We start from the raw sequence: 26,911 nt of genomic DNA, 5'->3' as shown, positions 1-26,911 counted from the left end.
CGCCATTGGCGTCATACCACGCTGGACTTGTGGGGTTCAGCGTTTCTTAGCGGCCATTCCCCAGCTTTTCAGGAAAGCCGAGCTCCATTTGCATTGCTGGAGACGAGACATGATGCCGAGATGTGACAATCCCATGATTGAATGTGTCTTCTTCCTTCTTCTCTCCTCTTTTTCCTTGTACACAGGCTGTTCACTTTTACCAACTCGAGACTATTTCCAGGTTAATCACTACTCAATAGGCGCAACCCCGATGAGCGTATAGCGACCGTCACTCTTTCTCTCCGCGCCCTCTCATCCAGCGCCTACCGCCCGTCGTTCCCGCTGTCGCCAAATAGCCTCGGCACAATGTCGCACGCTCTCGAGTCCTTCAAGGTACGCCTTCAACACTGCGCCTCGCAAGATTTGCGCACGAGAAACGTCTTGTTTCTCTGCTCGGGTCCCGTGAGAAAGCAATGGCACGACAAGAAAAAAAAGTATCTAACACAATTGCAAAATAACAGGAAACCTTGAACCGCATCATCCTCGACCCGGCCAACCGCGACCTGCTCGCCATTGTCAAGGGCGCGCGCAATGGCGCCGTCTACGGAGCCAAGGTGCGCTTCCCGCACGCGCTCGTCATGGTCTTCCTGTTCCGCTCCGGAAGCTTTAGGCAAAAGGTCGACCTCGTCTTTCGCGCCACGCGCACCCACGCCCGCAACCTCGCCAAGTTTGCGACCATTTACAAGACCGTGTGCTATTTGCTAAAGTGGTACGGCAGCACGCCGGGCAAGGAGGGTGAGTTTCCCCTGTTTCCATGGTGGGAGATGTGTGGTAAAGATATGTGGTGGAATTGGACTCAGAAAAAAGACAGGACAAGACTAACATTGTGTCTCCTCCAGGCAAATTCGACACTTTCCTCGCCGGTCTGGTTGGCGGCTATTTCGTCTTTGGCGGGCGGTCTCCTCGCTCGGGCAAGATCTCGTCGGTCAACCAACAGATTGTCATTTACGTGTTTGCGCGCGTGGTGCTGGCGCTCGCGCGTCTGGCCGTCCAGCCCGGCAACGGCCTCCCCCTCGTCTCCGAGCCTGGTACCTCGGCTCAGGTTAGCTACTATGCCTGGCCCGTCTTTGCCTCGCTCAGTTGGGCCATGGTTATGCACCTGTTCCGCTACTACCCCGAGGATCTCCAGCCCAGTCTCAAGAGCAGCATGAACTATATCTACAAGGAGAGCGATAACTGGGACTGTTTGAGGAATTTCATCTGGCACAACAAATAAGGGGGATTCTTGTGTATTACGATCAAGTCTGGAATACCGCATCTGGCCTGTCGATTGGGTTTAAATCATGTTTGGCGTTGGGAATTATCATACAACCGTGTATACTGTACATGTCACGGAATATCAACTTTACATGAGGAAGAATAAGCATATTGCCTTGAGGCATAACCGACAGCCACTGTTAATCTTGAATTTGCTGGGTATTGTTTAACGCCATGTCCCAATGCTTTTGATTTTAACCCGTTCCATGTTAGAGATGCTTCCATCCGTTAGACCACATGATTTGCATCTCGTTGATAAGACACGCTTCTCCTGGCTCGTATCGTGGCAGCTCTCCTGCAGGGGTTTCCGCGGCCCATTCTTCTATCCTTTTATGAACGACGCGGGATTCCAACGAAGTCTGAAAGCCAATTCTCCAGCTCATGATTCGATTCGCCCATCCTCCCACAATAGTCCAAAATGGCGTGGGAAATACATCTGCTATGATTTTGTTGTACGCCTTGACACTATACCCTACCCGGACATTGGGGTTTAACCATACGCCCTTGAATGATGACAAGAAATTATCTGCATGAATGAGACAGCATTCAGAGCCCTCGAGATGATATTCTGCCAGGCTGTCATCGATGCCACGAAATCTGAGCGGAGGGTCTGCGTAAAATGGGGCCGCATCAAAGACCACAATCCCGTTCCAGCAAGAAACCACCTTGATGGGTTCATTTTGTAGTGCCGAAGCCTTTGCTTTCGGTGATTGAAACCAAGGCCAGTAAAGCGAAGCCGTTTTCAATCCCAAGTCGTCTCGAAGAGCAAAGGTGTCGTAGTAGGTAGGCGACGCCTTGTAGTCCATGGAGCAAGCAGCAGCATAGTCACCATCGCGCGTATCGAATAGGGTCTGTATGTCCTGGGCCTTTGTGTCATGTTAATACCTTTGGCCTCTCCAGAGAAAAAGTGCTTGGTGCAACTCACGTCGAAAACCACATCGTTCAACCACAAGACCTTGTCGAAGCGCCGGCCTTCAGCCACCAACCGGTCAAGTGGCTCCATGGCTTGATTCCGTACTTTGGACAGGTACGGTATGCGCCGCAGCTCAAACTGGTCCTCGGCCTTGTTCCAGATCCATCCCGGTTCGTTGGAGCCCGGCGGCGGGCGCGCATCGATTTCGTCGAGCTGTTCCCAGACTGTCATGCCCAGGCTTATATCATTCGACGCGCCTCGCTGGTCCAGGCCGTCCTTGAGCTCCATCAAGGCATCTTTCGTGCCCTCCTGCGACCCGGACTCGACGGCGGAAAAGTGCACGTTCTCAGCACCCAGGTAGTCCACCAGCGCCAACACGGCCTCGTTCCATGCCGACCGCTGTATCACCTCTGTATTCCTGTGTACCGAGACAATGTATACCGACGTTTCGTTTACACCCGGCACGTGCGCTCGGCGCTGCTTCAGGGGAGACCTGTGGGTTACCGGTCGGCGGGACACGAGACGGATCGCATCGAGGAGGAAGAGAAAGGTGAAGATGTAGATGGCCGGTCGCAGGTAGAAGCGCCGGAAGCGCCGGTAGCTGACAATCATGGAGAACACGTATAGAATAAGGAGCGACTATGAAGCGAAGAAAAGGAAGGAAATAGAAGCAATAAGGAGCTATTGGTAAAGGTGCACTATCTCATGATGAGCAAGGTTTTGCAGCGTCTCCGTGCTCCTGGAGTTTACAATGCAGGAAAATGTTAAAATATTAAGGCCATGGAAGAGACGGTTCGGGAAAGCCAAGAATTTCAGGAGATGTCAGCAGCAGACAGGATCGCAATTGAGGCGTCTACACGTCCACGTGTGGATGTATCAAAGACAGGCAAAGGAGCTGGGAACATGACGACCCTGGATGTCGAATTGCTTGCGTGGCCGGGTACAGCGTAGATCGCTGGGGAAGCATGCTAACCTGGCCAGGTCTGGTGGCAGGGGCGGTGCGTACAGCTAATACGGGGCTCGGCGGGGCGCCGGGAGAGCATCGCTTGTATGTACAAAGTATAGCCCTGGAGCATGTTTGCTGACTTCAACTCCAGGCATTATCTGCTCCTCCTGTCAAGATTCATATGGTCAATAAATTTAATTGTGAGTGGTAATGCACTCGGTATAATCATATTGTCCAAGATGCAAAAGCAAAAGAAATTGTATAGATACAATCTTCTATATCTCTTTGCAATAAAAAGAAGCTCATTCCACTGACAGGCGGATCCCCAGGATATTAAAGACGGCAGCCCACCCTAGTGTGCCGGTAAGCCCATCCCTGGCCATCGTGAGCTCAGGCCGTAGAGACTTATGATGTAATTGGTCGACCAAATCATTACATTTCATCTCAACGTACGACTCCTGTCTAGAACCATCATAACAACCTACATCAATATCAGAGCGCCCTTCCAGAACCTCACCGCGACAGACGACGCTATAAAAGGTACAAAATCGCAACATGGCCTCTGCAACCCAGCTACCGGTAGCGGCAGCCGAGGGCTTCAAGGACGCAAACGCCTATGATGCCTACCGGCCATCGTACCCTGCCGACGCTGTCGAAAAGTTCTTTGATGGAATGAAGCTCAAGGGCACCTCAGATGCCAGAGTCGTCGAAATTGCTTCGGGAACAGGCAAGTTTACCGAGCTGCTTGCCAACCAGCCGGAGCGATTTCTGGTCAAGGCTATCGAGCCCCATGAGACCATGAGGCAGAAACTGGCTGAAAAGGACTTGCCCGCCGTTGAAGTCATCAATGGCTCGGCCAGCAAGATGCCTGTGGAAAATGAATGGGGTGATGCCTGCATTGCGGCTCAGGCATTCCATTGGTAAAGCCAACCATGGTCACTTGTTACCGTGTCTTCAAGGTACTGACACAACACGATAGGTTTGCTACACCCGAGGCATTGAGCGAGATACACCGCGTACTGAAACCAGGAGCGGTTTTTGGAATGATTTGGAACATTGACAATTACAACAACCCAAAGGGTTGGGAGGCTTCGACCAAGTGGGAACAAAAGTTGAATGACTTTGTCTGGTCTCTTGATGACGGCCACTCGAGGTTTAGGCACATGGTAAGTGATCGTGTTCAGCTCTCAAGTAGATTTCACAAGCTGACATGTACTCCAAGAAATGGAAGGAGGTCTTTGAAAAGCAGGCTCCCGGTAATCCCTTTCAAGTTGTCAAGGACACTTTTCTGGATCATCTCCCCAAGTTTTCACTGCCTCTCGGCGAGGATTCGGTCAAGTGGACAGTCTGGTTAAGCGAAGACGCCTTGTGGGCACGCATCAGTACACTCAGCCAGATCGCCATACTCAAGGGCGAGGAGCGGGAGAATGCGATCAAGGTTTTCAAGGAGGCGCTTGCTAGTGATGATGTCGAGAGGAATGAAAAGGGCGAGATTGCTGCTCACGGTGTGACCTATTTTGCATGGACGGACAGAATCTAGACCTTGTATTGTTCGTCTGCCATGTTCCTATCATCAAGATACCCTCGCAGCATTTAGCTGATGGATTTATGAATTTGAAGAATATCATTTACTTTGGCCCACAGTTGTTGATGCCTGCATGTGCATGTAATCTCATTGACTGCTTTCTACGCAACCCTCTTGTGAGACCTGTTCATAAAGGCTTCTGTACTGGATCGTCGAGTTCTATTTGTGCCTAGATCTTGAATCAATCCGCCGAGATGTACATTACTATGAAGAAAAGTCAGCAACGAATTTACCGCATCAGTTGGCTTACTCACCGTTGTTACCCCTGACAAAGGCGTCTCCGTATGTCCTCCGCTTTACGCCATTGACGTACTCTTCCGTCTTTTCCAGTGCAATGTTCATGTATCCATCAACGGACTGAAGCTCTCCTACGTCTCAATGTTAGCACAGCTCAGACCACAAGGTCATGCGAGTCAACCAACCCTTGTAGACGACGCCAGAGTTGAGCTTGACGGTCACGGGGTTGCCATGAAGTTCGGACAGGAAACCTGAAGGATCCCTTCCATCGCCTTGGGTGACGGTTCCGTTCTCCATGTTGAGGTCAAACGTGTGCTTGGTGGTGAGGACCAAATCTGAAAGCTTCTCTCTAGGTCTCTGGAATCAAATTGTCGTCTTGCGCGTGTCTGAGGCTTGTATGTATTTGATATGTCTGAATCCTGATGAGGGTTGGTTGGCAAGGCCCCACTAAAGCCTCTCTGCCTTGACGATTGCCCAGCACCCGCAGACTTGAAAAAAGGCGGGCACTTTCCGCATCCCACTTGTCTTGTTAACCGTTGCACAGTGTAACTTTCCCATCTTGCCCCACCCTGAACATCAATTTAGCTGTGGGGCAATCGCGGCTCTCTTGTACCTCGCGTTGAAGAAATTCAAAAAAGCATCGCGACGCTTGGAATTATTTTGTTTGGCCTCGTCGCGTTCCGGTTGGGGTGCCTGTTTGGCGTATCCATCATCCCCAAGAGGGTTCGCCAACCCTTTTTGTTTCCATCCAAATACACCTATTGATCCTACGATTCGACTTTGATCGAGCTGCTGCTCTACTTGAACAGCTGCGCCTAGTCCTGTCGCAATCACGGCTTCAGAAATAGCTTCAGCAGCTGTCTTTAACTGATCGCCAAATAACAACGAATTCAAACTCGCACAAAAGGGCCCTCTGCCCCTAGCTACCAGCAAAATGGAGAAACCCAAGCGAGTTCTTCCATTCAAGAAGCGAGCAGCTCCTCGGAATTCCGATACGCCTGCAGAGAACAAGACTACAGACGATGATTCCACTAGCATGTTCCGCAAGCGTTCCAACAAGTACTTTGAGGATGCCGAGAGAAAAGCCGCTGAGAAAGCAGCTCTTCAGGAAAAGGCACGCCGGGAGAAGAATAATGCAGATGCAGACAATGAAGCCAAGGAGCAGCTCTCGAGAAAGTCATCCAAGTCTGGAACAAATTCAACGCCCCGACGAGGCTCCAAACGACATCGCATGTCACTTTCGGACGACGAAGATGACAGCGAGATCAATTCTCCCACCCCATCTTCCCGCAAGTCGTCTCGATTCAGCAGCACACAGTCGCCGAGCCGATCACGAGACAGTATCAAAAAGTCGAAGCGGCCACACTCAAAGTCATTAGGATCAAGCAAGCCACCCTCGACCCAGGTCATCTCACTAGACAGCGACGATGACGACCCCTTTACAACTACAACAACAAGAGCAAAGGACAAGGGCAAGGAAAAGATGAGCCCACTACCTACGAACGGCTCAGACGTGCCACCATCGGCGCAAGCTCTGCACCACAGCGACGTCGAGGACGACACGCCAGTCGACGGTAGCCTGCACGATCCTGATCCTGACGACATTGGAGCTGCCTACATTCGCTCTGCCCAGGAACGAGCCATGAAGAGAAGAGCAGTGCTCGAGGCTGAAGAGGCTCGGGTCGTCCCGGCCGTTGAAGTCATGATAGAATCCAAATTACCAGGTATTCCACCTCTCAAGGTGAAGATCCAGATCAACAAGAGGATAAGCATGATGAAGGAAGCCTGGAGGAACTATGTCAAGAAAAGGCTCGATGAATTACCGTCAATCACACCTGCCATCATTGACAGTGTATTCCTCACCTGGAAAGAGATGAAGATTCAGGAGGTCCTCACACTCGAGCGACTGGGCATAACGCCCGACAGCCAGGGTAACATTACTCCCCAAACACCAAAACTTGAAAATGTATACGCTAGCCGGGACAAGGTCCATCTCGAGGCATGGACTCCAGAGCTTTATGAGAAGCACAATCTCGAGAAGGAGAGAGAGCGTAAGCGCAACTTGGGCGAGCTCGATGATGAACCAGTGGCCGAGGAAGAACCTGAACCAGAGACCCCGACTCCAAAATCGATTAGGATCATTTTGAAGTCTAGAAACTACGAGAACATGGGGCTCAACGTGCCACTGGATATCACAGTCGGCAAGGTTGTCCAGGCTTTCCGTAAGAAGCACGGTTTAGACCATGAAAAGGTGATCAAGCTTCATTTCGATGGTGAGATTCTCACGGAAGAAGAGACGATGGATGGTATTGGCGTAGAAGACATGGACTCTCTGGAGGTTCATATCACGGATCCCTGACAGTTCCATGTCGACGCGTGCAGTTTTTCGAGTTTAAGCGTTGTCGAAACACTGGGGCTTTCAGGGAATTCCAGGCAAGTGTCTTATTCTGGGAAAGCAATCTGTGCTGGCCTTATGACTGATGATTGGAGTATTTCACATTTGTTGAGTGTTCGCTCTACAGCTTCCATGCCCTGTGGAAGTAAACTATAGTAATGATACCCCTTATTTTGCATTGGTTTAGTCCTGTAGCAGCAATTTCAAAATAATCTTGTCTTCAAGTTGGTGGTATTGAAATCAGTATATCTTTCCGGGCATGACATATGCACATGGGATATTCCCCAGTCGGTCTGAATCAACCATGACGGAAATCCGCTCTAAACTCCATACACCTCAAACGCCTGACCAATGATTTCATGCAGAAATTTTCCTTTTGACCACTCTAAAATCTCTCCTTCATCCTCGAGGCAACAATTCTTAGACCGTTGTATACCTTGCCAGGCTGCTTGCCGAGAATCAACGATACGATGCTTTCTCTTGCAATCTGAATGTTCTTGAACCCGCCGAGGATGTGAATCTTGCTATCCGCAAGGACAATTCTCGTTCGGCTCGCCTATAGTCCAAAGTCAGTCCTAATCTGCTTGCTAGATTCTAGAGTCAAACGTACGTTTTCAATAGAGTGCTTTGTCTTTCCCTGGGCACCGGCAATACGACCAATAGCACGAGCAACTATTTCCCTGTCAGCAAAGCATTTCTTGCAAAGCGTGCCCATGGTCGTGGGGAATAACGATCCATGACCAAACCAAGAGGGTCAACGTACGGTGGTCGCCACTCAGAGTCTTGACATCCTTGATCTCAAAAGTCTCGACATAGAGATCATCGAGTCGAAGCAGGGCAATGGCATCCTCGACATCAAAACCCAGGCAAAAGGCGCGGACAAAGTCCTCACCCTTTTGCAGAGCACCGGCCTCGGCAGTGTGGCGGCTGGTCCGCAACTCGACGGCCTTGGACTTGACGTTCATGCGGCACTGCAGCTTAAGGTGCTCGACCAGCGGCGGGTAAATCTTGGGCCACGAGGCCTTGAGCGGGCTCATGCGGTGCGGCGGGATGGGAACCTTGCGCGACTCGATCCGGTGCGCCGCCGGGGCGTCCCGCTGCGGCGCAAACTGCGGCCGCGACTCCTCGTCAATCTCCATGTCTGTGTTGGCGTTTGCGGCCGTGGGCGCCTGGATCGCCGTCGTGTCCAGCGTGTTCATGGCGTCGGCGTCGAGGAGGAGCTCCTCGTCCTCGGTCCCAGTCACTGGGAGGGGGATATCTGCCGCGGGGGCATCTTGGGCGGTCTCGATGGGCGCCTTGAGCGCCGTTGGGGCAGGCATGTTGACGGCGTGCGCAAGAAGCTGATATTCAAGTGTCTGGCTTGTAGTTGTCGTCGTGGGGGCAGGCGTCAAAGAGAAGACTCGGTCACTGACAATAGAGTAAGGGTCTGACCGTTGTTTAATTATTCCCTGGGTATCGATACCGCTTTGGCTTTCCCGCTCGACAATAATTTTTGGGCGTGGGGCAAAGCTCTGATAAGTGATAAGAAAAAGACGATCAAAAAAGTCGGTGCTTTTTTCCTTCTGCTTTTCGGGGTTTACCACTAGAATCCCCCCTGTCAGAGGGGCTGGGAGCTGTCCGCTGGCACTGCACAGGCCTGTCTGGGCCCTTAGCACACCTTCAGCGCGCGCAAAATTCCTGCCTTGGTCGATTGGCTAGCGCGTCATGGAAATGCTAATGACGAGATTTTGCTCTCTGACTCTACCTTGATCGACCTTGATTCCCATTCATGCGTTAATGGTGGTTTGGGTGCAACACCACCTCATACGCTCTTGTTTATTGTCCTTGTGGATTGTTTACATCTCGAGACTCCTCTAGCGACTTCTTGGTGATGTTATTGCTTTCTTGAATCGTCATCTGCCTGTTCAACACTCTATGCAGATCATCATGAGCTCTTGCAATGTCTACAGCTAGAACGTCGCTCTTTGGCCGCCAGGCCTGGCGATCGATCTACGAGTCGCTCGACTTTTTCGGTACAAAGATATCATCGAGGCCGACTACGACATGCCGATCCGGTATAAATCATCACAGCACGATACCTGGACGATCAACGAATTATTCATCATGGTCCTTTCCGAGAACCCCGAAAGTGCAAGGATATAATGTCCGAAGAAGCTTCACCTCTGGAGGCCTGCTGCTTGTTGGCGTCAACCCGACCTCCTCTACGACGAGCGCAGTAGTGTCTACATGCACATCTGCCGCTGACTCTTCAATGATCAGTGGCACGACACAGAAATCAGATTTATTAAGGCTTGCGCGGCAAGCATGGACAAGAGATATCCACACTGGGAGGGGTAGGCGGCGGCATGGCGCGGTTTCGCGAAGGCGAAAGTCTACCAAGTCGAGTAGCAACTCTACAAAAGCTACGGCGGCGGCATCACAGGCCAAACAAGAGTCTGAAAGCGCTTCGGTAGCATCCAAGCCAGAAGACAAGCCGCAGGCCGAATCAGAACATCACAACTATATTGCCAATTATTTTCATCTCCCGAATGTCCACCTGCCTCATCGACCGACAAAAGAGGAATTCTTGGCCGCTGCCAATGGGTTCTGGGCACGCATGAGTGTTCGTTTCAAGTGGTTTTCCATTAGAAGCATGCGTCCATGGAATACAGACGAGTGGGGAGCCTTTTTATCCTTTTTCCTCTTTGGACATTTGGTGTGGATCTTGGTTGGTACGACGACATTCGTATCTCTACTTCTCCTCTTTATCAACACGGTCTCTGCACAAGGTAAGTTGGAAATGGTCAACACGCATCGCTCCGTGCTAATTTGTATAGAATGGTTGGCCAAAAAGGTTGGTGATTACTTGACAGAGTCGGCTGGCTTGACGGTCATTTTCGAGTCTGCCATTGTTCCCAAATGGAAAGATGGAGTCATCTCGTTTAGAAATGTCTACGTTTCCCGAAGACCGGGTCAGACCAAGTCTACAGTCAGCAAAGGTTCGCCCTCGACCGCTGCAGCTGCCGCAGCTGCGGAAAACGAAAAGAAGGAGATTACCGAGGAAGACGACGGCAACTATACACAATTCGACGTATCACTGAGCACGGTCAATGTGACATTGTCTTTTGCAAAGTGGTGGAACGGAACGGGACCACTCAAGGATGTGGAAATCAAGGGCGTTCGCGGTGTGATTGACAGGACATCGGTACATTGGTCTGATGCCAATGTCGATCCCCTTTCTTACCGACACGAGCACAACCCTGGCGATTTCGAAATCGAGTCGTTTAAATTGGAGGATCTTCTTGTCACGATTCACCAACCCGGAGGTTTCCGCCCCTTTTCTGTGAGCATCTACTCCATGGAGCTTCCTCAATTGCGGAAGCAATTCATGTTCTACGACCTTCTCTCCGCCAACCACATGTCGGGCTCTTATGACGGCTCGCTCTTTACCATTCACCCCCGCCAAGTCCACGGAGTTGCAGCTGGCCAGGAAAGAGCTGCAAATGATTTCGGAGAGCCCAATGCTTGGAAAAAGTTTAGTCGTTGTCGAATCGACGGGCTCAAAATTGATCATTTGAACAAGGGCGACCAAGGACCATTTGGATGGATCTATGAAGGCAATGTCGACATTGTAGCCGATATTGCTTTCCCTACGGATGACGAGGACAGCATTTTTGAAGTCGTGTCTGACTTTTACGATCGCTTGGAAGAAGCCGTCACGACCAATCGCTATCTACAGATTCTCGACAGGACAAAGCGCCGTGTCAAGGAGGACGGAGAGGATGCCCTGCGAAGTGGCACGTTTGAAGACGCGGCACAGGTCCCCATTGTCAGTGAGGCAGATCCCGCAGCTAAACCTGCTACCCCAGACCCTGAAAGTGGATCGCCTTCATCAGTGCCAAGCTCTACTGATGATGAGCCACCACGCTACCTGGTCATGGATCTGCGCATCCACATGAACGATGTCAAGGCTACCGTCCCCGTCTTTGATTCGTCCCTGGGCTATATTAACCAGGCCCTCGTTCGACCCATTGTTGCTTACATCAACGCCAAAAAGACATATATACCCATCGGGTGCCGTATAGTTAAGCGTGCTTCCGACTTTGATGGGGCTTGGTCATTGTACGACTGCGGTCTTATGAATGACATGTCAGCAGAAGTGTACGATGCCTTTGCGCGCGACGTCGAAGACCAACAGAGTCGGTCCAGACGACTCAAGAAGGTTGGCTTCTGGACTTTGAGTCTGGCAGCCCACGCCTTGTTTATGGGCATGGCCGGTAATGTCGTGTAAGACAATTGTAACAAGAAACAAAAATATTTGGGGAGGTTTGATATTGAAACACGCCTCATTCTTGGAGTTTTGTGCATTAGAAGGGTAATGGTGTATACAAGGACTTGGTGGTTTTACACCCGGTGTTTGGCGCTCGAAAGGCTGTTTACCCACTAGAAGTGGCTGCAAGCGGTGGAATATCCCTCTCATGTTTAGATAGGGGAGCAATGCGATCATGATCTATGCTTGTCATATACGAGTACACCTAGTGAATTGAAGTCATGAGGATGAAATGTGCTCTAGATTGGTCCGTGCGGTCAGCGTGGAGAACCATTTAGGTATAAATCAGGGCACATGATGTTTGGTCTTTTATAGGACAAAGTAGTCTATACGTGGACTCTTGGCTTGCTCCATATGACCACTGGCTGAGACAAACTCAAAGTCATGTCTCATTCTAGTCCAACACCCACTGGGTCCTAACTAGGAGAAACACTCTAGTCAGGGCAATGATCATGTTCCTAATGGGCATCAATTGACTATTATTTTATTCAAGCAGCAGGTGATTTTGAAGATACTCATATCCAAGCAGTTTTTCCAATTTCACAGCTCGATTTAAATGGTCAGATTGTGTAATTTTAAGAGAGTTTATTCGCTGCCGACTCCAAGGTTCTATAAACAAAAAGAGATAGGAAATTATAATCTATAGCAATCTTCGTGTACGCTTCATAAGAAAATATCGTCATCACTCATCACCTTCATCAAAAGCCTCTTCCACCATCCACTCGTGACCCCCTTCACCATGTTTTCTAGTCCCTCCTCCATGACCATCACCTTCTAATCAATAATTGCTCTAGCTGGAGCAGGTGGCGGGGGTGGAGCTGTTGCTTCCAGTGACGCTGAACTCAATGGTGTAGTGGTCCGAGCCGCGGTACTGGCCGTTGTTGGTGGCGTAGCTAGCATCCCAAGAGTTGGCGTACATGGCGCAGAGCTGCTGGCCGGTGCCGCCGTTCTTGATGAGCATGTAGGTGTTGTAGAACTGGCACGTCTTGTAGGTTCCGTCCGAGGCCGGGTGGGCGCGGTTGTAGTCGCTCTGGGCCGAGCAGGCGGCGGCGCACAGGGAAGGGTCAAAGGGTCCAGAGGTAAAGGCCTTGACGCCCAGGTAGCTGTCGCTGCCGCTGGGGCACAGGGGCGCGTTGATGGCCTTTTGGCCGATGTAGGTGCCCGTGTAGCCGGTCGGGCTGGCAAAGGGTCCGACGCTGTTGTAGCCGTTGGAGCCGGCAATCACCACCTCGAAGCTGCTGCGCCATTGTCCCGTGTTCTTGGCGTTGGTGCTGTAGACGGGACCACCCCAGAAGACACACTTGATGACCGTGGTACTGGCAGGGTTGGGGCAAGCGGAGCCAGGGTCCTATGATTATGTGAGCACTTGTTGTTTGTATACTAGAGGGTAAAGACTGTATGACTTACCAGAGAAGGGTCACGCTCAAAGTAAATGTTGAAGGCGTTGCAACCAGAAATGGCCTTGCACTTGCTGGCGCAGGTGGCGGCATCGTAGCTCTTGAGAGCAGTGTATCCCATGTAGGCATAAGCCGAGTTGGAGCCCTGGAGGTTCGAGAAGCTCTGCACGAAACCCGAAGGCGTCGTGGCGCTCTGGGCAGCAGTAGAAAAGTCGGTATCGGCAAGGAAGGCGTCTGGGGTATCGGGGTCGGGAACGGGGCCGTAGCCCACAGGCTGAACCGCACAGTTGCCGTCCCTCTTGTCAAAGGCAAGCCTGTTCTTCATGTCACGCCTCATCTTGACATCGTCAACAATGGGGCTGGCAGTGATCTCGGCGGCGGCACTGGCAGCTGCGGTGGCGCTGTTGTAGGCGACAGTGGTCGAACCCGCACCGATCGGGACCGTGGTGGTCTCGGGAACAGGAGCAGAGTCAATGACATCAAAGTCAAGGGACTGAGCCCGGGCGAGGGCGGCAAAGCCAAGGGCAAAGATTGCAGACTTCATTGTGAGGATCTTGTGTGTAAAGATGAGACGGGCTCGGAGAGTGATGAAGAGGCTCTTTCTCGGTTGGAGAGTGAGGCTGTAGAGTAGAGTTGTTTGAGTGTCTGCTTGTTTGAAACAGAACTTCAAAATGTGGTAATGATCAGCTTCTTATAGACGCGAGACAACAGATGATTCCCATCAGACAATCTGCCCACTAACACCAGAATAGATCCTCTTTCAGGCGAGAGCCCATGAACACAACAGCACGAGGCTAGAAACCGTAACCTTTTCGCGCTGACCGCGGTCGCGACGCCGCAAGACTGAAGTCTCGATTTTTTTTTTCCTCCCTAGCTGACAACACACGATGCACTAATGGCGGTGGCTGTCTATAGTCTGTACGGTTTTCGGTAGTCAGGAACTGGGGATAGCCTCAATGGCTGGCTGCGATTGGCCGTTGTTGCTAGTCGTCGACGCCTCTTTGGCTTCCAGAGAGCTGGGTCCGAGAGGCTGAGACCTGAGCAGCCCCGTCGACAGGCACCATGTGGTGAGCAAAGTCTAATCGAGTCAGGTTGACCTGGAGCAACAGCGAACGGATATTCTTCACTTTGAGGCTAGTTCATATTGCTGGCAAGCCATGAACAAAAACACACGGACAGAAATGTCGGCATCCCCAGACGGAACCAGCCTACCGGAGCTCCAAGCCAACCTTGGGGGAGCATGCAGCATCAGTCGCGCTCGTGGGCCAATTGCACAGACGCGACCCGTGTGACTTTTTTTTTTATTCTCCCAAGCCTCAAGATGCTAAGATACTTTGAGGTAGATAGGACCGTTCTCAGCCCGACTGGGGGGTTTGTTGACGCCCACGATCCATTCACATGGCTACGTCGTACCCTGCATGCAACTCAGCTGCTCCACCATTGCCTGATAGGGATATCTGAGCATAGACTGACCACTCAATTTGGGTCTCGCTTGAAGGGGACCCTGGTCGCCTAGGACTCCCAACTCGACGATATGATCCGATTAATGCCTGCCCCAGGGTGAGGAGCCATATGCTGAAAACGCTTCTCTTCGGCGCTGAGCGAGGCCCAAAACAACAAAAATTGCCGAATTCATCGCAAAATGAAGTCGACGATGTCGTTCAGTGTCCAATCAAGAGACCAATGGACCACAGGATGAGTTGTTGTCGATGTAGAGTGGGGAAATATGAACGCCTTTCAACGCCGCAGCGCACCAGTCGCATTATGCTTAATTGACCAAAACCAGACCAAGACCACACCACGATCTACCCACTTTGAGCCACTTTCTTCCAACAGCACAGCAAACAAAGGCCCGTCGCCCGCCGAGGAGCCCAATGGCTTCCATTCCACCACAAGTGAACCGCTAGGAGCCATAGTACGGAACGTGCCGGATCGTCGGAGGCTGCTAAATGCGGGAATGGGAACCGTCTTAATTGGTCCGTGTTCTTCAGCTAGGCTTCTGGCGTCTTTGCTAGTCTCGGGCTATTGGAGGTAAACTTATCTCTGCAATGATTCTAGCCCGTGGAAGACCCCTTGGACCCGACCTTGCCGGCCTTGCCTGTGTTGGGATGTTACTCGGCACAAGAAAATGTGGCAGTTGTTTTCTGGCAAAACCCTTGATGCCCCTGGTCAGAAGCTGAAGAAAAGGTCTTTGTATTCATTCACCTCACGGACTCGGCACAAGTTTGTCAACTCTTTGATTTGTTTCGAAACCACTCATCCAATCGATTGAAATCGTTTCATCCATTGCCATGATAGGCCAAACACTGGACGTTATGGATTTGGGAAATGTGGAATGAAAACACAAAGAGCCGTGATGTTGGCAAAGATTACTAATTCCATGATGGGTATATCTCAGCCGAGTACAGGCATCAGCTCAGTCAAGCCAAGGCATCTAGATTCCCTCTAGACTCATTACCTCCGCGGAACAGCTACGGTGCACTACAAAGGCAGCGATAAAGCCATGCCTTACGTGGTAAAGAAACTGTTCGGCAAATGTCCAGCTTGGACTGACTGGACTGACTATCCATTCTGTTCGGTCCCGCGGAACGGCCCAGGTAGTCTAGGCGCCGTCGAAGAAAAAGACTCGACACGATTGAGAATCATCAAGTTGATCTTCTTTCATACGCTGGTGCCCAATCGCGCCATGAGGTGAGTGTACCATGAAGGATACCCCATGCCAGCATTGAGTGAGAGACTTACTGCCTCAATATCCAGGACTATTGCAAGGTCCAGCAGGTAATGGTGAAAGACGGGCGATATCAGGAGCGCAAGCACAACTCTACATAGAGTAATATTAGCCATGTCGTGAACCGGATCAGCATGTACACGACACGTGTGATATAACAGAGCAGCGCATCCCCTATTCCCTGCCGAATCATTGATTGCTATACATGTAGGCGCCCTCATAAATGGCAGTCAGATTCTCGAACAACAAAAGAAAATCTTCAAGAGCATGGGTGCGGTCTCTCTTAAAAGTCGTGTTAGTCTCGTCACAAACTCAGAGCCGAGAGAATCATTGGAATAAATTTATTGATTTGCCATTAGATGGATCCTGCGTCCTTGGATCTCGGCACCAAACACAAGAGAGCGAACCAAAAATGGATATTGCACAAAGTATCATTCATTGACTATTAGAAGTCATCCAAAGGCAAACCGTCTATCTTGCAAATTGTCAGAAATCGACTAGCATTCCATGACTATCCCCATTCCTTGCAGTGCTCTTGCCAGAATACAAAGCAATTACCCCCAAGCTGCTGGATCAACAGCTCTCCCGCTGCAGTGTCAAGTGCACAAGCACTGAATTTGCCAGCCTGTGCCTCCGAGTCCAGTTCCAACTATCGCCGCGAGCTGGGTGCCGCCCCGGCGACCCTGTGATTTGGTTGGATATACCTCACAGAAGCTGGCAGGCCTTGATGTGGTTGATTTCTACGAAGCCGTTTGGCGGACGTGGGCTCAAGAGAGCCGAAGGGACTTGTCTGAGATGCGCATCGCAGCTAAGCCACGATTGAAGTTGAAACAACCTGAGCGCCCTTCACATAAAGTCATCATCGCCGAAATCATCATCGTAGGTGGCCATGTCCTCGGCGTTGGCCCGGGTAGTGACCAGACTCGTCTTGGTCTTGGCAGCCTTGGTCTTCTTGCCACCCTTTTCAGCAGCCTTCTCCTCCTTCATCTTTTCGTTACCGAGAGCAGTCAGAGCGCTAGCAATCTTCTTGATCTGGTCGCTTGGGAGGTCCTTGGACAGCTGCTTGGAAAACTCTTGCATGAACAGACTGTAGTGAGCCTTCTTGTGGTTGGCGCTAATGATTGGGACGAGCACGTTGCGCAGGTTCTCAAACTGAGTCTTGGTCTGGGGCTTGAAGAGGGCGAGCGAGGCCATGTCGATGGTCTTGGTTGGGTCCTTGGGGTCGATGGGGATGGCAGAGCCGGCGGTGACGGTCTTGCGCGTCTGCGTGCTGTTGCTGAGACCGACATCGCCAAACAAGTCTGCGGCGTGCTTCAGGTCGGATTCAACCTCGGCGCGCTTGAGACGCTCACGGCGCTCGGCCTCGGTCTCCTCCTCATCGCCACTGCTCTCATCGGCGAGCTGGGCAGCACGTTCGGCAATACGCTCCTCGATACGCTGCTTCTTGGACTTCTTGTTGGCAGCAGCCTCGGCATCGGCCTTGGCCTTGGCTTCGGAAGCCTTCTTGGCCTTCTCGCGCTCTACTTCAGAGTCTTCGGCGGCATCCCAAGAGTCGAGGACCTAGAAGATGTCAGAATGTTGCATCTACGGCAGCGTCGACTGGACGTGTAGGCTTACATCACTGTCCTCGCCTTCCTCGTCGTCGAACTTGCCACGGCGAACAGTGGCGTTGGCAGCAGGTGAGTCGGGGGGAGTGCTGCTGGAGTCGGACTCCTCCTCATCTGCGGCGACAAAAAGCGGTCAGCTAAATCCAGATAAGGGCATGATGCATCGCGACGGGGATCAAGCAGCCTGCGCAACCCCCTCCAATGAGACGGTGTAGAGATGTGAGATCAAGCCCCGCCTCAAGGCGATGCGACATTGGATACAATCCTGGTTCATTCAAAGGATTCTCTTTGCAGAGACGCGTCGCGTATGTGGTCTTTACCATGGACTGCCAGAGGCGACAGTTGATGTGTCTTTTTTCTCCCTCTTCCTTGCGGAAAGGTGCGCGCACTTTCGGGGGTAGAGAATAAGAGCGACAGTACTTACCCCACTGCTTTCCGGCAGGCATGATGATGTTATTTGGTAAGTCGAGTAGTTGACAAAGGGTGTCTTGGTTTGACGAGGATCCTTGCGACTCTGGAGTGAGCGATATGATTCCGCACTTTGGTTGAAGGGAGACAAACAGAGAGAGAAAGATTCAGTAAAGCCGAGAAGGGGCTGTGAGATTTTTGGGGCTTCGTCGCCTAAAGTCGGTAGGTAAATTTACAACTGTGTGCGAAAGCGCGACAGGTGCCCAAAATGCCTGAAAGCCGGGATGGAGGGGCTAAAAGTGAACAGAGACGTATCAAAATGAGGGGCAGAGGGCAACGAAAAATTGGTGGGGAGAGGGGTTGTTCTTTTTTTTTTTTCCCCCTCTACGTAGTACGTACATTATACTTTGTACACCTTGCAGGCAAAGCCCCAGCCTGGAAGGGTGGTCATTGTCAGAGGGGCAATTTGTATTGGCATGGAAACGGTATACTTTCAAGAAAACATGGTTTTGAACTATATTCATTAGCCATTCCATATACTCGAACATGTTTAAATGACACAAAATTCTCTCCTTTTCACGTTGGCTCAACCAATGTGCGATGGATAATTCAAGGTAGCAAGCCTTGAACCAGGCGACCGAGTAAGGCATCAAGTGTAACCAGTACTACAGCAATCCCGAGCCCAATTTCACAGCATACGGTAGCAAATCAAGCTGAATGACGTCGTGCGTCACAAGCAAATTCCTACATTTATGCAAACATCTCAAATGAGTCACTAGAGTTGTGATTCGATCGTCAACCAGAGAACATCTAGTGCGACTTTAACAAAATCTCTACAATTCCGCAGTCTACAATTAAGTTCTGCTGGCGGGAGACGTCGAATTCATACAAACATTTCTCAATCGCCTCTGTCCCTGCTAGCAGCCAAGACCAAAGCTCAAGAGTCATACACCACGTAGAGTGGCATGGTGGGTACTGGAGATCCATATCCCAAGTCCGGTCGCCGGATGTTTCAAGACTCCATTTTCAGACAAGCAGAGATCTGGAACTTTGTGGCTCCAAGATCAGGACAAAAGGAGACTATTCCTTGATGCACATCCATTCTCGGCCTTTCAAGGCTTTAGTATCACTGCAAATGCTTTCGTGCAACCCCGTGGTTTATGCAACTGTCCGTGATTTTCACTGTCCGTGGTTCTCACTGTCCGTGGTTCTGATTGTCCGCGCGAATTATATCCGTGCGTCTCGTCTCTTTCCCGTGATTGGCATTCCCACTCGAGACGACTTTATTCGGAATGGGCCAATTGCGCAAATTTGAGCATCAAAAAGGGCTGAGCAAGATAATTTCCTGCATCGTCTTACTCATACCTGAAATCGAAAATAATTCGTCTTGTTTTTCATGTTTTTCCATCATCTCACACCGCAGCTACGATAATTCCTCGGGCTAGTCAGGCCTGAGCTTCCTGCAAATCCCGACTTCTCAACACCAGCTGACACATTCTCAGATCCCGTACTAGTAGCCTTGACGGACGTATTCCGCCAAGAGCCTCATTCCTCCCAGCAAACTGGGTCGGCATATGGTCACTAATTAAAATAGATCAAATGCCATTGGACCCCGAGCGCGAGGCCGAGAAAATAACGTCCATGCTGCATGCTCCTTCGTGGCGGCTCAGAAAGGACGCCATTAGGCCTCTGACTCAATCGTTCCCGTACCTTGCTCCCCAAGGAATCTTTAGTCAGATGCCCTACCGGGTGCTGTACGGTCACTTTTCGGGATCTTTGTTTGGTGGCCATATACGTACCTGGGCAGTCTTTGTTCAAAGGGGTATCAATCCTCGATTGTGTAAAATAATATAAAGCTTGCTACTACCTGAGGCAGACATGGCTGAACTTTGCTCATTATATCCAAAGGACTAGAGAACACAGAATACACTCTCGAACTAGAACCAATAGGCATTACTTGCCACCATACCTCTTTTTATCTATACCCATACTCGACATTCCACATGCTATCAACCCAAGCCCAAATCAGACTTTGCTCTACAAAGCAAGTCACTCGGCTTTCGCAAGCCGTAGTGCCCCTTGTCCATTCCGGGCTCGGGTACAATGCAGGTCTAAAGACGGGCTTTGTTAGCATCTATCAACATGGCAGCACAAGATCCTTCTCAACCACTCCGGAAAGAAGATTAAAACACTTCTTTCCAGCCCAAGAGACGGAAAATATTCGACAAACACCGCCAGCATGGGAACACCACGGCTTCACAGAACAGGAAATGCTCGACATTGTCCCAGCCCACCGACCGGTTGAAACATGGGGCGACTGGGCAGCGTGGAAGGTGATGCGGGTATGTCGTTGGGGAATGGACTTTTGCACCGGCATGAAGTCGGAACAGCAGGTTGACAAGAGGGATCCCACAACGGCAATCTCGACCATTAAACCACTAACAGAAGAGCAATGGCTTGTACGTTTCCTGTTCCTCGAGTCCATCGCCGGTGTCCCGGGAATGGTTGCTGGCATGCTTCGACACCTTCACAGCATGAGGAGACTCAAGCGCGACAATGGCTGGATCGAGACACTCTTGGAGGAGTCGTACAATGAACGTATGCACTTGATGACATTCATGACCATGGCAGAGCCTGGGTAAGTCTTTCCACGAATCTAATGAATATTGCGAATGCTAATGGTAAATAAAGTTGGTTCATGAAGCTCATGATCCTCGGAGCGCAAGGAGTCTACTTCAACTCCATGTTCATCTCGTACCTCATCTCGCCAAAGATCACCCATCGATTCGTTGGCTACCTTGAGGAGGAAGCCGTCCACACATATACCATGGCGATCAAGCAGATTGACGAAGGCCACCTGCCCAGGTGGACTGATCCCAAGTTCGAAATTCCAGAGATTGCGGCCAAGTACTGGCACATGCCCGTGGGCAAGCGGACGATGAAGGATCTTTTACTCTACATTCGCGCCGACGAAGCCTGCCACAGAGGTAAGCATTGAATCATTCCATATCTTACCCTTGATGACTTCTTTATACTAACTGTGAACCTCAATAGGAGTCAACCACACCTTGAGCAACCTCAACCAAAAGGAAGACCCCAATCCATTTGTCAGCGTATACAAGAGCGAACGAGAGCCTCCCAAGCCAGCCTCGAAACCTCAAGGCTACGAACGAGCTGAAGTCATTTAATTCATTCAACATACTGTATTGATATACTTGCATCACAGAGGCGTTATAGAAGGGTTGATCAGACATGCCACATATATAGAGGGGCGAAGAGGATGATACCAAATGTACATTTTACAAACATTATTTATTGAATCTCTTCTCTGGAGATTGTTCTTAAAGTACCACTTTACAAAGCAAATCTACCCGTACCCTACAGAGTGACATTGTCTTTTGATATTCATCTTTTTCTTCGATGATTATGCAAACCACCTATTATATATACGGTGAGCGCAAGTACTGCGAAACATTACCTTGCATACACAGTTAAGAGCCAAATGACAAGGTTTAAATGCATGGCATCAAAGGAAACTGGATGCCAGGAGGTGGTTCAAGGTTGGGCATCAATAGCAAGACCAGTGGACAGCCTCTCCCAAGTCAGCGTCTCATATCGAGCATTAACAATCAGCCTTGGTCTCATGACAGATTAAGCAGGCGGCCAGAGATCTGCTGGGATCAAGAGCCATTACGTTCTGGAAAACCGGTAGATTGCCGGAATTAAGCCAACCTTGTTTTTTGGGACATGCTTGACATGCTTCCTGATCAACGTTACCATATCCTCGGGATCAATAAAATGCAAGGATAGTGTTTATTTTGGAAATGGCACTTAACATATCCGAATCCTACAAAGTGCGGGCGCTTAAGTTGTGATTGTGGGCGCCGTATAACATGATGACTGTTTGGGGGGAGGGGGAGGACCCTAAAAAAGAACTCGGTACCGAACATAGGGCCAAGGACACACACATGGAGCTGTCAACTACAATATGAAACCATTTTGGGAAGACGTCTTGGGGAAAAGGGGGCTGTGTTCGTGTCCTCTACATGCCATCCCGCGATACAGGTTGCACAGCCACCATGTCAAATGCACTGCTCCACGACACCAACGACGGCTTGGTATATCGATAGCAAATGATGGAATGACATAGTAATTCACATCACATTGTTTCCATTGCAGAGTCTTAATATAGTGATTGGTCGATAAATACGAAGTAAACGCGTTCTCTTCGCGGCCGACGCGTATGCGATCAGTTGGAACCAAGCCATTTAGATGTCATGTCCGAGAATGTAGAGATGGGCAGGGTGGTATTTTCTCGGTTTCAACAAGACGAAAACACTTTGGATCTGCTTGGTATATGAAAAAGACGTCTTGAAAACGTCATTAGGCCGGAAGAGCTGTATCACCACCGCTTCTCTCATTGTGGAAAAGCAAGTCGAGCAACATATTTCAGTGGTCTTGGCGTTCAAGCAGCAGCCATTGCAAACGTGCGGGACTTTGGGGCCTTTGCCGTCACTGCTGCGGGCCATCCCTTCAAGAGACGACAAAGATATAGCACATGATACCGAGGACCGAGATTAGGGTAAAGACAGAGGAAAGTATTTCTTATTCAATTGATGTGAAATCGGAGACGGGATGAATTCGTACCGGGAAAAAACGTTTGAACGCCTGAACGGCGTCTTCTTTCTCCCTCAGTCCGTATGTAAGCTCGGTGGTAATTACCGAGATTGTGGCTCTCTGAAAAAGAGACACGGCGATATGGATCCCCCATGATTATTGACACGACCTACACAGTAGGAAAGACTTTTGTAACCAGTAAAGTCAAATGAAATTAGCTGTTTTCAAAGAATTTGTCATGTGTATGAACACGGCCTTTTTGGCGCGCAGAGGGCCTCTCAGCCCTCAGTTCCAAAGGCATTGAAAACACGGATCATAATCTCGACGAGACTCGCTTACCATCAAACATTATGCTACCGAGGTCCCTGTTCCTATGCAATCTGTCTATCAATTTGCTGTAAACGGATATTTTGAGGAGCAGATATTTAGAGAGTCCTACGACGCTTGACTTTTGTCCGCTCTAGATGGCTTGAACCCTAGCTGGCCTTCGTCCCCGGATCTTCTCGTTCCAGACATGGCAGGAAAAGAGGGAAACATCTACCTGCGCTATTAAACGCTACTGATGGACCACTGACATGTGTTTACTTGAATCAATTTGCACTGCATTTTGCGCCTGTCTGTTCCGAGAGAATCATTGACCCAACCGTCTTGGTGTTCTCGACGGGCGGCCTGACCTCATGGCTCCAGGCACCAACATTACAGAATTCTATTTTAGAAACAGACGAATCCACTCCACCCAAGCTAGACTGAGCTTAAAAAAAGTTGAATTACCAAATTTTGAAACGCCAATGCTTTTGCTGCACTGTCGGGAAAGCCAATTCATCTCCATCACGAGGTTTAATCATATTCAGTAAATCGAGTAAAGTAGACATCAAGAACTTGAACGGCGAGGATAGCATTTGTCTTGATTGTAAATGGCCGTGTCGGTTCTCACCAAATGCCACCATCACGTCTGGCTTGTAATTGTGAGCGACCACGTTTTGACAGCGGAACCCCTCCTTGGACGCACAGTGGGCGAGAGGTGGGCTAACTCACAGCATCACATAACCCCAGGGTCACCCACTAAACTCACTTGTGCTAGTGACCAGCGGCAGTCGGTTCTGGTCGAATCAGGCGACGTGCGCAGATACTCGAGAGTGCTCTCCAGTGGGCTAGAGAAAGATCACCCCAAAGCACAAAGTACTTTTTCGCGCTTTCAAGGTGTGAGTGGTACTTTGCAGTGAGGGGCCCCTCGTCGCATTTGAACGAACCCCAAGCGGTGCCATTCATTGGCACAGGCCAAGATTTCCCTTCCAAAAGGGTGAGCACCCAGCTGCAGGGTGCCTCCAATTAATCAATCTACCGACCGGATCTCATCCAAAAATCCACCGCTTTCTCGTTTCAATTGAGGTCCTACCTCTGCCGACCTTCTGTCATCATCTTCTCTTCTTTCCTCACCCCTTCTTGTTGGCCGGCGCACGACTCGTCCAGAATCGCGCCTGGTTTCTTTCGAGTCGCATTACTATCGCAATCATAGCCGAGCTTTAGACGCGACCGACTGCAAAGTCAAATCTTCTTGGTCTCACGTTATCGCGGATCCGCTTCTGGCTTTCACCTTGGGGCTGTGCCCATCTGCATCGCCACGGTGCCCCGGAACTCTGAAAGGCTGACTTTGAAATCTGCCTCGCTACACGTCTCCTGCTTCTAAAGACAGTAACAACCACCAAACCACCACCATGGATCAACAAGCTATGCCGGCTCGCGGCCGGTCGCCCTCTGCTGGCCATCAGCACCAGCAGCAACAGCAGCAGCATCTTATAAGAAACAGCCACTCTCCTTCGCCTCATCCATACACATCCCCGGAACCCAATATCGGTCTCGGTCTCGGCCTAGACAACTCAACTGCCAGCATTCAACAGTTCAACCCAAACGACTATACCAACTTTAATAATAACAGCAGTGCCAACAACCAGTTCCTCAATACCACGCAACCCCAGATATTCCCAAACCAAGGCCTCGCCGACCCCGCCGCCTTTGACGCGACACAGGACTTTACCCAGTCCTTTGCGACCCAGAATCTCTTGGCTCCGACAGATTTCAACGCTACGGGGGACTTTTCCTTATTCCCGCAGACAACTCAGCCAGATCAGTTTGCGGCGCCTCTCTTTGGCGACAGTCCTGGTATCAGCACTCCAGATCTCACCAACATGATGTCCCCACAGGCGCACCAATCTCCGACACCGCCGCATATGCTCCAGCATGACGGGCGCCCAGCTGGCTCCGCGCATCAGTCGCCGTCCTTTAACCAGCACCAATTCGCGTCGAGCCCCCACCAAAGAAACCTCTCGGCGTCGCTCGCGCCCGGACCCGCGTTTCTCGGAACCCAGCAGGACTGGTCGCAAGCACAGTTCCAGGGCCACAGACGGTCACCATCCGAGTATTCAGATGTCTCTTCTGCGCATCCCTCTCCCAGCTTGATCGCCCACGACTCTTTTGAGCATGCGCATGGTCATTCGCCCATGCAAAGGCCATCTGACAGCTTTGACAATGGCGTGAGCTTTGGCTTGAACAACTTTAGCATCTCGGATGCCCAGATACTCCAACACAGCCGGAGCCCCTCGCACAGTCCTGCCATTTCGCCTCGGATTCTTCCCCAACAGGTGCCCGACATGGGCCAAGCGAATCCGACCTTTACGCTGGGTGGACAGCCTCAAGGCTATGTCAGCGCACCTGCAATCGTCTCTGAAGCGTTCCCGACCCTGGCGAGCGACAATGGGCCCGTCATGGCTCCCCCTTCGATCAATATCGACTTTGCGCCCAACTCGAGAACGAATTCGTTTGAACCAGCAAAGTCTGCTGTAGACCAAGATTCCCTTACACCCCCAGACAGAGGTATGTCAAGATTCTCCCGTTTCAAGTTTGCATATAGACTAACGTATAACCAGGCCGGCCCAGATCACGTCCAAGAGCAGTCACGGATCCTTACAACAGCGGCGGCGCCAACATTTCTAGACCTACGACTCCAGGTAGTCTGTCACCTCATCTCGGTGTTGAACGCGCCCGCAACCGATCTGGATCTGATTCTTCGCGCTCTGTATCCCCCGCATCATTGTCCCCTGGTGATCGGTCGGGTAGTGCAAGTGCTGCTTCCAGGAGACGGCAGTCCATGTCTGCTGTACCCAACAATGTAATTGCTCTTCGTTTGGCGGACCCAGACTATCAGGCCGCTCAAGACAGTGGCAACACGAAGCGTGTACAAAAGCACCCTGCCACTTTCCAGTGTACCCTGTGCCCAAAGCGCTTCACCAGAGCATACAACCTGCGGTCACACTTGAGAACGCACACGGACGAGAGACCATTTGTCTGCACAGTCTGTGGAAAGGCTTTTGCACGCCAACATGACAGGAAAAGACACGAGGGATTGCACTCGGGAGAGAAGAAGTTTGTGTGCAAGGGCGATCTCAAAGCTGGAGGGCAGTGGGGATGTGGAAGACGGTTCGCCCGAGCAGATGCGCTGGGCCGGCATTTCCGATCCGAGGCGGGTCGGATATGCATCAAACCCCTCCTCGACGAGGAAATGATTGAAAGACAACGCGCCTGGCAGGAGCAGCGGATGCAGCAAAACATGCACAACATGGTGGCCCAACAGGCTGTTGCCATGGACCCCAACATGTACCAGCCCATGGATCCCAATGGTGGATTTGCGCTGCCAGCATCGCTATTGGCACAATACCCTGCACTCGCCCAGGTCAATTGGCAAGCAGCGGAAATGGGCAATGTAGAGGACGATATAAGTGGACGATCAAGCTTTGATGCTTCGGATTATGATGAAGGTGATGACACTGGGTACGTGAGTGGTCCGGGAACTGGTTTCGGTGAAGGTGGTATGCAACAAAACTTTGGAGAGATTGGGTATACCAGTGACTATGGCCGGTAGTCACCTGCTATCCCAAGTGCTCTAGCTTTTGGGCATGCTTTACAATGATGTGCTATTATGGACATTGCGGGAGGAAACCTGGGATATATACAAGGGGCTGATGACGTTGCCACGACATGATTGAGACCTTTCTTAGACCCGGCATCTTAGATACCATTTTGGAGTTTTGATATGCTTTTTACCAACCAATATTATTTCATGACCAACACATTGCAACCGTGAAGCCAAGACTGGTACGAGATGTCATACTTTTCGTGTACTCGGATGAAGACGAATCGGAACTGAGTCGACTCCAGCCCAAACCTGGTACTTTTCGAGTATTCGTTTGATATGTCAACACCATTCGGCGGCTAGTTCATAGACGACTTGAATATTTGTTCTGCATAGTGGTACCACTTTACATTGAGCTGCCCTTTCTGAGCTCAAGACAGTATTTCGTTCGCGGCCTGTCCCATAGACCACTTCAGTCCCGTTCACAAGCTCTTTTGCTTTTCCCTTTCAGTTCAATGAACTTACAGAGACAACATGGAGCTCTCGACGGGTCCGATTGATGAGTG

The 26,911-nt window shown here is 50.7% G+C and overlaps 11 protein-coding genes across 11 annotated transcripts; 6 read left to right on the top strand and 5 right to left on the bottom strand.

Moving 5' to 3' along the window:
- Window positions 1-345: 345 nt before the first annotated feature.
- Window positions 346-1,255, top strand: PFICI_00990 (uncharacterized protein; the record flags this gene model as incomplete). The annotated part of the gene is made up of 3 exons (XM_007829571.1): window positions 346-372; window positions 501-774; window positions 879-1,255. The coding sequence occupies 3 exons, from the start codon at window positions 346-348 to the stop codon at window positions 1,253-1,255; spliced, it is 678 nt and encodes a 225-aa protein (XP_007827762.1).
- A 250-nt stretch (window positions 1,256-1,505) lies between these two features.
- Window positions 1,506-2,821, bottom strand: PFICI_00989 (uncharacterized protein; the record flags this gene model as incomplete). Its single annotated transcript, XM_007829570.1, has 2 exons — window positions 1,506-2,162; window positions 2,222-2,821. The coding sequence occupies 2 exons, from the start codon at window positions 2,819-2,821 to the stop codon at window positions 1,506-1,508; spliced, it is 1,257 nt and encodes a 418-aa protein (XP_007827761.1).
- Window positions 2,822-3,710: 889 nt separating this feature from the next.
- PFICI_00988 (uncharacterized protein) lies at window positions 3,711-4,695 on the top strand (the record flags this gene model as incomplete). Its single annotated transcript, XM_007829569.1, has 3 exons — window positions 3,711-4,075; window positions 4,135-4,321; window positions 4,378-4,695. The coding sequence occupies 3 exons, from the start codon at window positions 3,711-3,713 to the stop codon at window positions 4,693-4,695; spliced, it is 870 nt and encodes a 289-aa protein (XP_007827760.1).
- Window positions 4,696-4,921: 226 nt separating this feature from the next.
- Window positions 4,922-5,274, bottom strand: PFICI_00987 (U6 snRNA-associated Sm-like protein LSm6; the record flags this gene model as incomplete). Its single annotated transcript, XM_007829568.1, has 3 exons — window positions 4,922-4,944; window positions 4,995-5,108; window positions 5,163-5,274. 3 exons carry the CDS (start codon window positions 5,272-5,274, stop codon window positions 4,922-4,924), a joined length of 249 nt encoding a protein of 82 aa, XP_007827759.1.
- Window positions 5,275-5,911: 637 nt separating this feature from the next.
- PFICI_00986 (uncharacterized protein) lies at window positions 5,912-7,336 on the top strand (the record flags this gene model as incomplete). The annotated part of the gene is made up of 1 exon (XM_007829567.1): window positions 5,912-7,336. One exon carries the CDS (start codon window positions 5,912-5,914, stop codon window positions 7,334-7,336), a length of 1,425 nt encoding a protein of 474 aa, XP_007827758.1.
- Window positions 7,337-7,757: 421 nt separating this feature from the next.
- Window positions 7,758-8,691, bottom strand: PFICI_00985 (Pre-rRNA-processing protein PNO1; the record flags this gene model as incomplete). Its single annotated transcript, XM_007829566.1, has 3 exons — window positions 7,758-7,928; window positions 7,983-8,044; window positions 8,136-8,691. 3 exons carry the CDS (start codon window positions 8,689-8,691, stop codon window positions 7,758-7,760), a joined length of 789 nt encoding a protein of 262 aa, XP_007827757.1.
- Window positions 8,692-9,311: 620 nt separating this feature from the next.
- Window positions 9,312-11,642, top strand: PFICI_00984 (uncharacterized protein; the record flags this gene model as incomplete). The annotated part of the gene is made up of 2 exons (XM_007829565.1): window positions 9,312-10,140; window positions 10,189-11,642. 2 exons carry the CDS (start codon window positions 9,312-9,314, stop codon window positions 11,640-11,642), a joined length of 2,283 nt encoding a protein of 760 aa, XP_007827756.1.
- Window positions 11,643-12,471: 829 nt separating this feature from the next.
- PFICI_00983 (uncharacterized protein) lies at window positions 12,472-13,622 on the bottom strand (the record flags this gene model as incomplete). The annotated part of the gene is made up of 2 exons (XM_007829564.1): window positions 12,472-13,029; window positions 13,089-13,622. 2 exons carry the CDS (start codon window positions 13,620-13,622, stop codon window positions 12,472-12,474), a joined length of 1,092 nt encoding a protein of 363 aa, XP_007827755.1.
- A 3,030-nt stretch (window positions 13,623-16,652) lies between these two features.
- Window positions 16,653-17,859, bottom strand: PFICI_00982 (Eukaryotic translation initiation factor 3 subunit J; the record flags this gene model as incomplete). The annotated part of the gene is made up of 3 exons (XM_007829563.1): window positions 16,653-17,366; window positions 17,424-17,527; window positions 17,838-17,859. The coding sequence occupies 3 exons, from the start codon at window positions 17,857-17,859 to the stop codon at window positions 16,653-16,655; spliced, it is 840 nt and encodes a 279-aa protein (XP_007827754.1).
- A 1,965-nt stretch (window positions 17,860-19,824) lies between these two features.
- On the top strand, window positions 19,825-21,009 carry PFICI_00981 (Alternative oxidase; the record flags this gene model as incomplete). Its single annotated transcript, XM_007829562.1, has 3 exons — window positions 19,825-20,459; window positions 20,513-20,808; window positions 20,876-21,009. 3 exons carry the CDS (start codon window positions 19,825-19,827, stop codon window positions 21,007-21,009), a joined length of 1,065 nt encoding a protein of 354 aa, XP_007827753.1.
- A 3,144-nt stretch (window positions 21,010-24,153) lies between these two features.
- Window positions 24,154-26,354, top strand: PFICI_00980 (uncharacterized protein; the record flags this gene model as incomplete). The annotated part of the gene is made up of 2 exons (XM_007829561.1): window positions 24,154-25,309; window positions 25,363-26,354. 2 exons carry the CDS (start codon window positions 24,154-24,156, stop codon window positions 26,352-26,354), a joined length of 2,148 nt encoding a protein of 715 aa, XP_007827752.1.
- Between the last annotated feature and the right edge of the window lie 557 nt (window positions 26,355-26,911).

The sequence above is a fragment of the Pestalotiopsis fici genome (genome assembly GCF_000516985.1).
Source record: "Pestalotiopsis fici W106-1 unplaced genomic scaffold PFICI_Scf_1, whole genome shotgun sequence".
NCBI lineage: Eukaryota > Fungi > Ascomycota > Sordariomycetes > Amphisphaeriales > Sporocadaceae > Pestalotiopsis > Pestalotiopsis fici.
This window is presented reverse-complemented; position numbering and strand designations above follow the sequence as displayed.